Genomic DNA, 12,821 nt, shown 5'->3' with positions numbered 1-12,821 from the left:
CCTATGAGGCAATTCCCAAAAGTGGTCATGGCCTATTTTTTTAAATTGCTTTTTGGCAAATAATAACATGTCTGTATCTTGTATTTTGTTGATTTTATCAATTAAAATTGATATTTAGTTATAAAATGAACTATTCATATTTTCCGAATTTTCGTCATATGCTCGCGATCAAGCAGTGACAGGCAGCGCATGCGCAGAGAACTGTCAGTGTTCAGGACAGCAAAATGGCTAACGGTCAGCGAAAAGCTGACAGAGAGTGCAGAGTTTTTAAAGAACAGTGGACCACCGATTATTTTTTCGTTCAGTGTAAGGACCGTGCAGTTTGTCTTGTATGTAAAGAAAGTGTGCCGGTTTTCAAAGAATATAATCTGCGTCGTCACTACGAAACCCGCCACAAAGAGTATGCTAGTTTGCGAGGGCAAACAAGAGAAGACAGGATTCGGAGGATGAAATGCGGACTGGCTGCACAACAGAATGTATTCCTTCGCCAAACCCAGATCAACCAGGCTGCTGTCCGAGCTAGCTATAAGGTCGCTCACCTACTAGCTACCCATGGAAAGCCGTTTACTGATGGGGACTTTGTTAAAGTACGCATGCTTGCTGTGGCCGAGGAGGTGTGTCCCGACAAGAAGGATGCGCTCGACGCGGTGAGTCTCTCCGCACCTACTATGACCAGGCGAACCGAAGATTTGGGGGACGACGTGTATGACCAGCTGAATGAGAAAGTATCAGAATTCGAGTTTTTTGCTTTGGCCATGGATGAGAGCAATGACGTACAGGACACAGCACAACTGCTGTGATCTATTGATCTATTGCTCATATTATTATAATTTCACTGTTTTTTAAAATGTATTTATTTTATAGGCCTATTTATTTGAACTTTATTAAGTGCTGCATACAATTATTATTTATATTATTAATAATATCAACAGTCCTACCTACAATTTATAATTTTCCTCTCACCTTTGCCAGTGTCAATCACCTCAAATAGGCAGATGTTTCTTACCTTGACAGCTTTGATATTATTTTTATTAGAAAATAAATAAATGGAATATCAGTGGTATTTCAAATTAAAACAAAGTGTGAAGACTCGATTACTACTTTTGTAAACCACTAGTAAAGATAAACAAATATGTGCCAGGAATCAAGTGTTGATATAGTAGTGGGGATGGCTGTGCCAGGCTAGTAATCTCTACTACACAATGAGGCCTGCTGGTGGTCATATTTGTCTGGGTCATACAATTCGATGTGATATAGCTGACCCGACCCCGGCCCCCCATCACAGTCAGGAACGACAATGTGGCCCCCAGAGAAAAAAGTTTTGTGACCCCTGCTGTACAGGGTCGCAGGCAAGAATATGAGTTAGAGGCGAGGTACACCCTGGACAAGTCACCAGATCATCGCAGGACTGACACACAGAGACAAACAACCATTCACACTCACGGTCAATTTAGAGCCACCAATTATCCTAACCTGCATGTCTTTGGGGGAAACCGGAGCACCTGGAGGAAACCCAAGCAGACAACATGCAAACTCCAAACAGAAAGGCCATCGTTGGCTGCTGGGCTCGAACCCAGAACCTTCTTGCTGTGAGGAGACAGTGCTAACCACGACACCACCGTGCCGCCCCAGTGCAGTTCAGTGTCACATTAAAATAACAAACCATGCAGTGATACAGTTAAAAATAAAAATACTCACTCAGCTCTTCTGGAGGCTTTGACCACTGGAATCAGCTTCAGAAGACATTCCTCTGATGGGTCATATTTACTCAAATTAAATTCATCCAGCTCCTGTTCTGAGTTCAGTAACACAAACACCAGAGCTGACCACTGAGCAGGAGAGAGTCTGGTTCCACTGAGACACCAGGAATCTCTTCTGTTCAGGTAGCGTTGTACTTCCTGCACGAGAGAATGATCATTCAGTTCATTCAGACAGTGGAACAGATTGATGGATTTCTCTGGAGATGGATTCTCCCTGATCTTCTTCTTGATGTATTCGACTGTTTCCTGTTTGCTGTGAGAGCTACTTCCTGTCTGGGGCATCAAGCCTCGTAAGAGAGTCTGATTGGATTCCAGTGAGAGACCCAGAAGGAAGCGGAGGAACAGGTCCAGGTGTCCATTCTCACTCTGTAAGGCCTTGTCCACTGCACTCCTGAGGAAATCAGACATGTTTGACTTTCTGAAGAAATTAAAAAGTCCAGGAGGTTGATTCCCGAGCACATTTGTCTTTGTAAAAATAAAGCAGAGAAATGTGTATAAAGCAGCCAGAAACTCCTGAACACTCAGATGTACAAAGCTGAAGACCTTCCCCAGGTGAAGCCCAAACTCCTCTCTGAAGATTTGGGTACACACTCCTGAGTACACTGACACTTCTCTCACATCAATGCCGCACTCTCTCAGGTCTTCCTCATAGAAGATCAGGTTTCCTTTCTCCAGCTGTTGGAAAGCCAGTTTTCCCAGTGCCAGGATACTCTCTCTGGTCTGCTGAGGATCAGGCTCACATTTCTGATGGTACTTTTGCTCCTTGTGTTTGATCTGAAAGATCAGGAAGTGTGAGAACATTTGAGTCAGAGTCTTGGGGATCTCTCCACTCTCTGCTTCACCCAACATTCTCTCAAGAACAGTGGCTGAGATCCAGCAGAAGACTGGGATGTGACACATGATGTAGAGGCTTCTTGAGAATTTCATGTGTGTGATGATTTTATTGGCCAGGCTCTGATCACTGATCCTCTTCCTGAAGTACTCCTCTTTCTGAGGATCACTGAACCCTCGTACCTCTGTTACCTGGTCTACACACTCAGGAGGGACCTGATTGGCTGCTGCTGGCCGTGAGGTTATCCAGAGGAGAGCAGAGGGAAGCAGATTCCCCTTGATAAGGTTTGTCAGCAGCACATCCACTGAGGCCGACTCTGTCACATCACACAATCTCTTGCTGTTCTGGAAATTTAGAGGAAGTCGACACTCATCCAGACCATCAAAGATCAACAGGACTTTGGAGATGTTACAGTCTATTAATCCTAGTTCTCTCATTTCTGGGAAAAAGTGATGAAGGAGATTCATCAGACTGAGAATTTCCTGCTTCATCAGATTCAGCTCTCGAAAGGGAAGTGGGAACATGAAGGTGACGTCCTGATTCGCTTTTCCTTCAGTCCAGTCCAGAATGAACTTCTGCACAGAGACTGTTTTTCCAATTCCAGCAACTCCTTTAGTCAGCACACTTCTGATGGACGTGTCTTTAAAGAGATCATTACATTTGATGGGTGTCTCCTGTGTTGCTGGTCTCCTGGACGCTGTCTCAATCTGTCTCACCTCATGTTCTTTATTGACGTCTCCACTCCAACCCTCTGTGATGTAGAGCTCTGTGTAGATCTCATTCAGAAGAGCTGAGCTTCCATGCTGTGAGATTCCTTCATTAATTCTTTTGAACTTCTCTCTCAGGTGGGATTTCAGCTTTTGCTGACACACAGAGACTGCAGACTCTGAGAAAGTAATAACATCTTTTAATGCAAAATCACTGAGAACAATATAATTTGATATATTGATTTAAGTTTCTCATTAATTATAAAAAGTTATAACTGGAAACATTGCAAACTGAAACTAATTCCAGAGTTCTAAAATCACTGTCTGAATCAGCTTGATAAATTTAAGATGATGCATTTAAATATGAACCAAACTTATGGAGATAAAATAAAGCCATGATTCAGAGCTCTTACTGTTCTGCAGTGTGTGAGCGAGATCTGTGTGGTTCATGTTCTTCAGGAAGTGCAGTGTGATCTTCAGCACTCCCTCTCTGATGCTGCTCTGATCCTCCTCATCCTCCACCTCCCTCTCAGAGCATGCTGGGGAATCTGGACTCAGGAGCTTCTTAAACCTTTTCAGCTCCTTCTGTATCACAGCGATGACTTTGTGTTCCAGCTCCTGGTCAGAAACGCACAGGAACAGATCGAAATATTATAATGTTACACAACGAGAGAGGATTTATTTCAGGAAAAGAAGAAAAGTCTCTTTCTATTCCCAACTGAAACTCTGTCTGATTACCCATAATGCAACTGTACGTGGATAAAACTCAGGGATGCAAACACAACCATGGTCAAAAAAGAGTGAGGTAGCGCAGCGACGCGGACCCCCCCCCCCCACCCCACACACACACACACAAAATATCAGTCAGACTTCATTACGGTCCATCCCGACACAAACGAATTTCGCTTCGCTCTCATTGACTTTGAAAGGAGGCGAAATTCGACAATGTTTTTGCTTAATTTAGACAGCCTAAGTGGCTGTAATGTTGTGGCTACCACGGATGGATGTATGCACCACGAACTCATAACACACACATGGGTTACACATTACCATTTGCAGGGGCTTCAAAGTTTGGGAGAATAGCAGGGTACAAATAATTTACAGCAGGGTGCAAAATGGTAAAATGTCTGCCAGCGGCAGACATAATGCACACAAAGCGTGCAGGGATATATATATATATATATATATATATATATATATATATATATATGAGAGAGAGAGAGATGCAAGTACGAATTTTTCATGAGGCGGGATGGTTTGGAACAGGTCATCTAAAATTGGGATAACATTTACCCGGGACAGGTATTTGAGGCGGGTCATCTAGCTTAAGCTTGATTAGCGTTGTTAAACACGCCAGTGTTTCCCACAGAAATTTTGGAGACTAGACTATGGGGGCAGCCCATGGGGGGGGGGGGCAGTGGGGGGGGGGGTTAAAATTGAGTGATATGTTAAATATTAAGTTATTACTGAAAAACTATTGATTAAAAAAACAAAGACACTGAGAAATGGTCCTATAAACAACTTTACCAATATAAAAGATTACCAGGACTACAAAAATGCAGAAAAATAGGCTTTACTTATCCAAATGCTCCTGTTGGTTCAAAAGTTAAAGTGCAGAGAACCTCACAGCACAACATGAAGTTACCTTAAAATATAATATAAATGCCTCAGCTTTCATGTAAGGAAAAAAAAACTATTAATACTAGTACTGTGTGCAGGCAGTCTCTCCTGAAGACTAAATTAAACAATAATTATAAACTAATAAAATAAATGGCTCAGGCTTCATAGAAGAAAAAAACAATTTGAACAGAATCTCACAGTATGATGCTGAAGCTGCCTAAACAATGGAAAATAAAATACCATTTTGGCAAAAACGTTGGCATCCATTAATTTCTTGTATTAAGTAAAAAAAATATGTTGCCAGATACTGCTGACGTTTTACAGCCCAAAATATGTTCAAAACCCGCCAAAATGCACTTAAAACCGCCCAATCTGGCAACACAGCTAATGGCTGCACTCATGTCAAGGATGTAAACAAAGTTGACATGGCAACGGACATACATGACATAGTGGATGTAATTTACGTTCACAACTTTTTTTTGCCGTCAGAAATATTTAATATTAAGTTTTGTGACTCGACTGACAATAGCCGGCGGCATAACAAGCCATAGACGGCGATTTGCCACCGGTGACCGGCTACTTTTGAGACCGCATTTGATCACTCGATGTTTTAAAATAGCAGCGAGTCGGGTGCTAATGGTTAGCATTTTAACTAAGCCAGACAGCCACAAGCTTGAATAAGACCAATTCTTGCACGTATAGAATGGTATTACAGCACTTAAATATTATCTCGGAACAAAAAACAATAGTCACTTACCCATGCAGACACTACATTGAGAACACAGTCATCATGCAACTCCTCAAATAACATTACGCTTTTTACCCCAAGGATAGGTCATGGCTAATATGGTTAGATGAAGGAGGCTAGGTTACGAGAGACAAAGTTTATTTATATATATATATATATATATATATATATATATATATATATATATATATATATATATATATGCACAATTATTTTAACACTTACGCTTTGATTGTAGACGAGTAAATGACTTCCACTTCAACGCTGATCGTTTACTCCCAGTCACCGAGGCTCCAAAGAAATACACACTAGTAGATCAAATTCAGCAAGTTGATAAATGAACACACCTATCTGAGGAAAAGCCCGGGAGTCACGTTCCTTAGCAACCAGATTGCCCAGCCATCGGTTCCATCCACTGACAGTGTAGCAGCTAGCAGTTTGTAACGGAACGCTGTTGAATATTATAATAGCAGCCAGCAGCTACACTCTCAATCTTACTATCTCTGCTGTCAATGGTTCCATATATCCACCAGGGGGAACCAAACGTTGTATGGTCTGCACAGTACTCGGGTCTATCATTACTACCATAGTGGATTACCGGAGAGCAACCCCCCCCTCCCCAAAAAAACCTCTTCGGATCTGCACGAATTACACAAGTTGCCCAAAATGCCGGGGAAAAAGCAGAATGCGCTGAAAAGCGCGCCATTTGCACGCTTGAAAACTGCACACACACACACACACACACACACACACACACACCTTGAATATGGACTCCAGTTGACTTCTGCTGATGTTTGATTTCTTCTTTTGTGGTCTGTGAACAAACAAAACACATCCTGTAATATGGACTATATGTACCATAGCTGTCCAACACACACTAATAAATACAGAGACAGATATTTAACACTGTCCTCTTAACACAATACACTGAGTTCAGGATTTCCTCACTGATACTAACATACTTACAAACACATGAATGAATGAATGAATGAATGAATGAAATAGTGATATAGTGATGAATGTCCCAGGTGTAAATGTTCTCGTGTTCCACCACAGACCCTCCAGCTCTGGGACTGCAGGCTGAACTGAACTCTCACAGCAGTTTTCCTCACTGCCAGTCCGAGAGCTGCAGCACTGCACAGTTTAGTGTTTTACTGCTTCAACACCTGATAAAGCTCATGAAGGGCTTCATCATGAGACCAGTGAGTTTGATCAGGTGGAACAGCACCGTAAAACACCTCACTGTACTGACCTCACATCAGCAGAACCGTCTCGGGCTCTGAAGGCAGCTGGACGTCCCACCGACATCTCACTCTTCATGGACACACAGCTGGGTTCTGGTGAGTCTGATCTCTTTCCCTCCATCATTCTGCAACACAGATATTATTACATCCTGTAATTAAGGTTCGTGTACATGCTAATATAAAATGGAGTGTCTCCAGAAGACTGCATATCGAGTTTGAATTCACGTTGCACAGATCGTCTTAGTCTCAATTCAATCTTAGTCTAATAAGCAGCAAATTAAATAATACAGACAAATAAAAGTCAAGGCCTCACATTTCAACCAACCATTTTATATCTATAAATGTTTAAAAGACTCTGACATTAAAAACAGGCTAAAACACACACACACACACACACACACACACACACACACACACACACACAGGCTCTCTCCAAACAATAAATACTTGCACTGTGTTCAAATGCATTTGCAGGGTTCTTTTGTGACTCAACAAACGCTTCAAACGGAGTCAGTGTTTGGTGTCTGTCCAACCATTTCATGGAAAAACACAAGAGTCTTTCTATAACTCGGGCTATGTTCCATGTCCATTGATGGGAATTATATTTATTCTCACTATTTTCTTCAAAAAACATCAAATATTACTGATTCATGGAAAGCATGTTATAATATCACACAAACATGATGTCCATCCTCTGCTTCACTGCACCTGAACTTTGTCATGATGTTCCTGAATTGATTGTTTTTGCTCTGTTCGTTTTTCAGTTGAGGGAATTTTATTTTCAAAATCATGAATAAAATGTGTCAGTCAAAAACAACTATTTTTTATTTATTTCAAAAGTCTAAAAATGAAAGAAAATATTCTTTAAATGGGTTCTCATTTCACTAATTTAAAAATTTAAATTTATGAATATCCACAAAAAAATGAGAAGCCCCTCGTTGGGCAGCCAGTCAGAAGTCTGTGATCAAACAAAGAAATGTCCTTTTACAATGATTTTAATAGGAGCTGCCATTTTGTTTTGGGACAGTTCTGGGGAGGTACTTTGTACTGGGACAGATTGTATAAAACCTCTGCCATCTCTGGAGGAATTTCAGTGCGTTCCGGAAAACACTCAGTGCTGGCATTGTCTTCACGATAAAGGCGCTTTCAGATAACTTCTTTTGTGGAAGTGTGTTTTTGAAATTCAGACTTCCATGACACTCTCCTGCTACATCCATGAAGACGGCGAAGTAATCTGTCAAGAATGCAGGCAGCAGATGGATGTCAGCACAGAAAAAGGATTTTATTCAAGCAAACAGGCACCGGCCAGGTGATAAGTAAACAAAACCTGGCAAGAAATAAAATATATATATCAGAAAAGCAAAATTCAAGGTTTGTTCAGGTCAGGAATGGCACACCGAGAGTTTGCAGTGATCTGTTGGAATCGTGTGCTGTGGTAACAGTGAACAGGTGAATGAAATCAATAATCAGGTGACTGAGCGGTGTGGTCAAGGCTGGGTTCTGTGGTCCATGGTGGCCATGTTTGAAGGCCACTGTGAATTATGGGAAGTGGAGTCTTGAGTGCTTCCAGGTGCAGACGTGACAGGAGCTCAGTAATGCACAATATCGTTTGGTGTTTATTCAACAGTTACGTCCAGTCCCCTAATCAGACCAGCTGACTAATCAGACAAGTTGGACTGAATAGCAGCAGGGCTGTGAAAACTAAGCTGACAATGAAGCTGAAGGCAAATGTGTACATTCTGGATTTTGTTGTTGAGAAAAGAATGAAAACATCTCACTATACTGACCTCAGATCAGCAGAACTGTCTCTGAAGTATACTGAATGGTCCTTTGTCCATTGACTCTTCATGGACACCGAGCTGGGTTCTGGTGAGTCTGATCTCTTTCCCTCCATCCTTCTGCAATAGAGATATAATTACAGAGTATATGGATGATTGGATATCGAGTTTGAATTAGCACAGAATCTCTTCAACAATCTTCATCTAATAAACACAAAATACCATAAGGCTTCTGTCTCAAAATAAATCAAAGCCTGATAAAAGTCTTATCAAAGCCAACAGTTCAAAACTAAGGAACATTTGCAAAAAGTGGCATTAAATGCCTTGTTATTTGGTTTCAGATTATCAATCTGTGTACATTGTGATTAGTTTTACTCGTCATGTCTCATGTGTTTATACAGACCCCTCTGAAAGCACTGGAACAGCAAGGGCAATTCTTACATTTTTCTCATTTACTTGCAGACTATCTGTTCCAATACTTTTCCTCATCCAAATAATGGGTGGTCTGCCTCCAGAGGTGTCGTGTTCTGTTGTTGAACACATCGAGATGTAATGATCAGGAAATGAAGCTGGAATTCTGATCTTTGGGCTCATATTCATCTTTTGATCTCAAACCCAAATGTGTTTGGTGTGAAGCAGAAATAAAAGAGTTGTTCTTGCTGTTCCAATACTTTCAGAGGGTTCTATTAAAGGTTTAGATGGAGAAACTCACCTTGTTTTAGTCCTAAAAAGTTTATTTTCACCTCGACACAAAATCCAGCTGCTGAGTTTTACATTCTCTTCCTGTTCTGGTGGGGGAAGGGCACACACACACACACTTGGTCATGTAGTGCACTAGATGAGGTGTAGGAGCCATTCGTTTGTTCTCTGCATGGGCGTCGCCACCATTGAATGTGAAGGGGGCGTGTCCCCTTCACATTTCATAATTCTTCGTTTGGGCCCACCCAGGTGAAGCGACTCTCAGCGCGAGCTCAGACATGTTGGTGCAGCTGCTGGAAAGTGGAGGAGGTGACGTCATCCCCATCGCCACCTCACACTGGCTGGCTTTTGCTTAAACCTTATTCTTTTATCTGCCCTCAAAATTAACCCTCGGCCTCGTTAAATTAATGTTCAACTAAACAATGAAATAAGCTTAGCCTAATGGGGTATTCTTGGTTGATGATGAATTGTTTGCAGTATTTGCTCCTCCCCAGACACAATGGACATAAGGACATTCTTTACAAAGCAGTGGAAAGTCAGTCAGAATTTCCCCACAGGACGGGTTTCTTTGTCCCAATGGAAATGTTAGTGCAGTTAGCTGGCTAGTCAATGTTAGGAAATGTATCAGCGAGCTTAATGTTAGCTATCATTTAATTCAAACCCAGTAGGCCTGCCTTACTGTAATGCCAAGAATGAGGTCAAGTCTGCTCTGATGATATTTATTGATTCCCTGCTGTGATGTGAAGAACTTGTTTTGTCTGGTCTTTGCCAGTTTTCTGGAAAGTAAGATGGGAAATCAGTGTCTGGGGAAGGAATAGTAGAAAGGAAAGCGATGGAGAGAGATGGAGGTTATTCCAGGTGGATTGTGAAGGAAAGGGGGATAAAAGTGATGAAGTGGTAGAAATTGTGGTGGCACCAATGTAAGAAGGAGTTATATCTATAAATCTATTTGTTATACTGATCTGTAAATGTTACTGTAGCACCACCATTGCATGTAGGTTGACAAAACTGTACTTGTTCATTGTGTGAAGTTCTCTTTTATGTGTCGTTGCTTGACCCAGTGTGATTGTGTGTTATGAAGACTGCATGATGCCATGCCATTTTTGTTACGAGTATCACTAAATTGGAAAAAAAAGTAAAATGCACCCAATAAAGTCACTGTTGGTGGTGAACAAAATCGCACCTGTTCATTGTGTGAAGTTCTCTTTTGTGTGTCACCGTTGCTGGACACAGTGTGATTGTGTGTTATGAAGTTTGCATGATGCCATGTCATGCCTGTTCATTTTGTGAAATTAGGAATATTCTTATTTTTAAACAGACAGTTGAGTGTCACTATTGCTTGGCACAGTGGCATGGTGTGTTACATCTAAAACTAAATAAAAAAGGAAACACAAAATAAAAAGTAAAATGCACCCATAAAGTCATTGTTGGTGATAAATTGTGTCACATTCATCTCATTATCTTCGGCAGAGCAGTGGGTTTAAAAACAGGCTGATGAATATATGGACTCGTTGAATGAGGACTTATCGTTGAGTCTCTAAAATAGTCATTGAATTAAGTGACTTTTGTAGGTGAAATTAATACCACTGTAAAATACCAACCTGTTAAAAATACACCAGAATGCAGGAAATGGCATCTAATTAACTAAAAATGTTCTGGGGGAGGAACCCCAGACCCCCCGCCAGTGTGCCCCACACACACACACACACACACACACACACACACACACACACAGTAAAAATGCTTCTGACGCCCCTGGTTCTCTGCATAGTGCAGTCATGTCTGAAGTGTTCCTCTGTGTATTTAATTTATCAGTGAATAAGTTTCTGCTGCTCTGTTCATTCCAGGAGCCATGACTCTGAGAATGCTCACAACAAGAACAAACCTCATGTCCACAATATTGAACTTCAGTGGTGTTTGTCTGTCAGTTGATGAGGTTAGAAATGTAGAGTCAGGTGCGGCGTCTTTCAGTGGATTTAGAATGAAATCTTCAAGGGGATTTTCTCACGTTTCAGTTTAAAATGTTCGAGCTTCACTTTCATTCATTTATTTTCTTTGCCTCTTGTCCACTGTGGGTCGCGGGGGAGCTGGAGCTGATCCCAGCTGACACTCACAGAACTTCACTTCTCAATGAGACTCATGTGAAGAGAAACTGATTTCTGTAGTTTACAGACACATGTTCTATATGAGACAATAAAGAGAGAAACAGGACGATCAGATTCGTGATATATACTGTCAATAAATGTCATATGGAATGCCTAAATATGAACCTTTCAAGCTTTATTATTATTATTATTATTATTATTATTATTATTATTATATGCAGCAATATAACTGTACACAATTCTTTTACACCATACTGTTACATGATGGTGTTTGAGTTCGGTACAAAAGTTTGTACACCCAAAGAGAAAATGAAGCTGACAAAGAACTTGCAGTGTGTTTGGTTTCACAGCCCTTTCATCATCATCATCATCATCATCATCATCACCACAAGGTACAGTCATGGCCAACATGGCATTAATAGTTTTAAAGGTGGAAAACAATCTAATTCATGAGTTCAGAAGTTTGTACCCCCTTTTCAGAACATATATTGGTCAAATATTCTGTAAAAACATGGATGTCCAGTTTTTTCCCACCTTGATATAACTGATTTTATCAGCTCTTTACCTCCAACCAAATTTTTAACCAGAGATACATGTTCCTGTTGTAGATTATAGATGTCATTTCCTGTAGTTTCACATATCGTTACAGTTCTTCTGCTGTCAGTGAATAACGTCAGAGTTTCTTCAAATACATTTACAATTTCTGGCTCTGTCCAGTGAGTGATTGTGAAACTGCAGTCATAAAAACTCAACACTGAGATTCTGGTCTTTGTGTGATTTTGGAATTGAACCGAGAAGACAAGTGGTCAAAAACAAGCTGAATGTTACTCTTTAATTTAAAAAGTTCAGCAGAAAAGGAAATCGGTGCCGTCCAATGCGCTGAAAGGGCCTGGTTAGTACTGGGACGGGAGACTGTCTGGGAAGACCAGGGCATGGCACAGGAAGGACTGATGATGTGTTTTCAGTATTTGCATGTGTTTTCAGTGTTGTTTTCAGGATTTGCAGTATTCGCATGTGCGGCATGTTTGGCCCTGTCGGCTACCATCGTATGAGTTGTCACCGTCAGTGCGTTTACATGCACATAGAGAAAATCGAATTTCTGCCGTAGCTCGACTGAAATCGAAGTCCTAAATGGCATGGAAACACCTTAGCTCGGCTGAAATCGAACCGAACTGGATTTCTCGTAATCGAGCTACGCGACCTAGATTATGCGATTGTAGCCGAGCTACTTAGTGCATGTAAACCCTATCGAGCTACGTAGTCGAGCTACTTACTTCAGCACTGCCCCTTCCGGAAGTGACGAGTGACGAGACCACAAGCGGGAAACA

General features: G+C 41.2%; 1 protein-coding gene across 6 annotated transcripts in view; it reads right to left on the bottom strand.

The window, feature by feature from the left end:
* LOC132886365 (NACHT, LRR and PYD domains-containing protein 3-like) overlaps nt 1-9,527 on the bottom strand; it is a 40,461-nt gene extending 30,934 nt beyond the window's left edge. For all 6 annotated transcript variants that reach the window (XM_060920926.1, XM_060920929.1, XM_060920927.1 and 3 more), the window contains exons 1-6: nt 9,402-9,527; nt 8,699-8,809; nt 6,920-7,036; nt 6,427-6,481; nt 3,713-3,917; nt 1,699-3,478 (exon numbers count right to left, since the gene is read on the bottom strand). In XM_060920926.1, coding sequence (XP_060776909.1) covers nt 1,699-3,478; nt 3,713-3,917; nt 6,427-6,481; nt 6,920-7,036; nt 8,699-8,805 — 2,264 coding nt within the window. In that variant the 5' untranslated portion in view covers nt 8,806-8,809; nt 9,402-9,527. The remainder of the gene's footprint in view (nt 1-1,698; nt 3,479-3,712; nt 3,918-6,426; nt 6,482-6,919; nt 7,037-8,698; nt 8,810-9,401) is intronic.
* Between the last annotated feature and the right edge of the window lie 3,294 nt (nt 9,528-12,821).

The sequence above is a fragment of the Neoarius graeffei genome, chromosome 5, assembly GCF_027579695.1.
Source record: "Neoarius graeffei isolate fNeoGra1 chromosome 5, fNeoGra1.pri, whole genome shotgun sequence".
In the NCBI taxonomy this organism is placed as follows: domain Eukaryota; kingdom Metazoa; phylum Chordata; class Actinopteri; order Siluriformes; family Ariidae; genus Neoarius; species Neoarius graeffei.
This window is presented reverse-complemented; position numbering and strand designations above follow the sequence as displayed.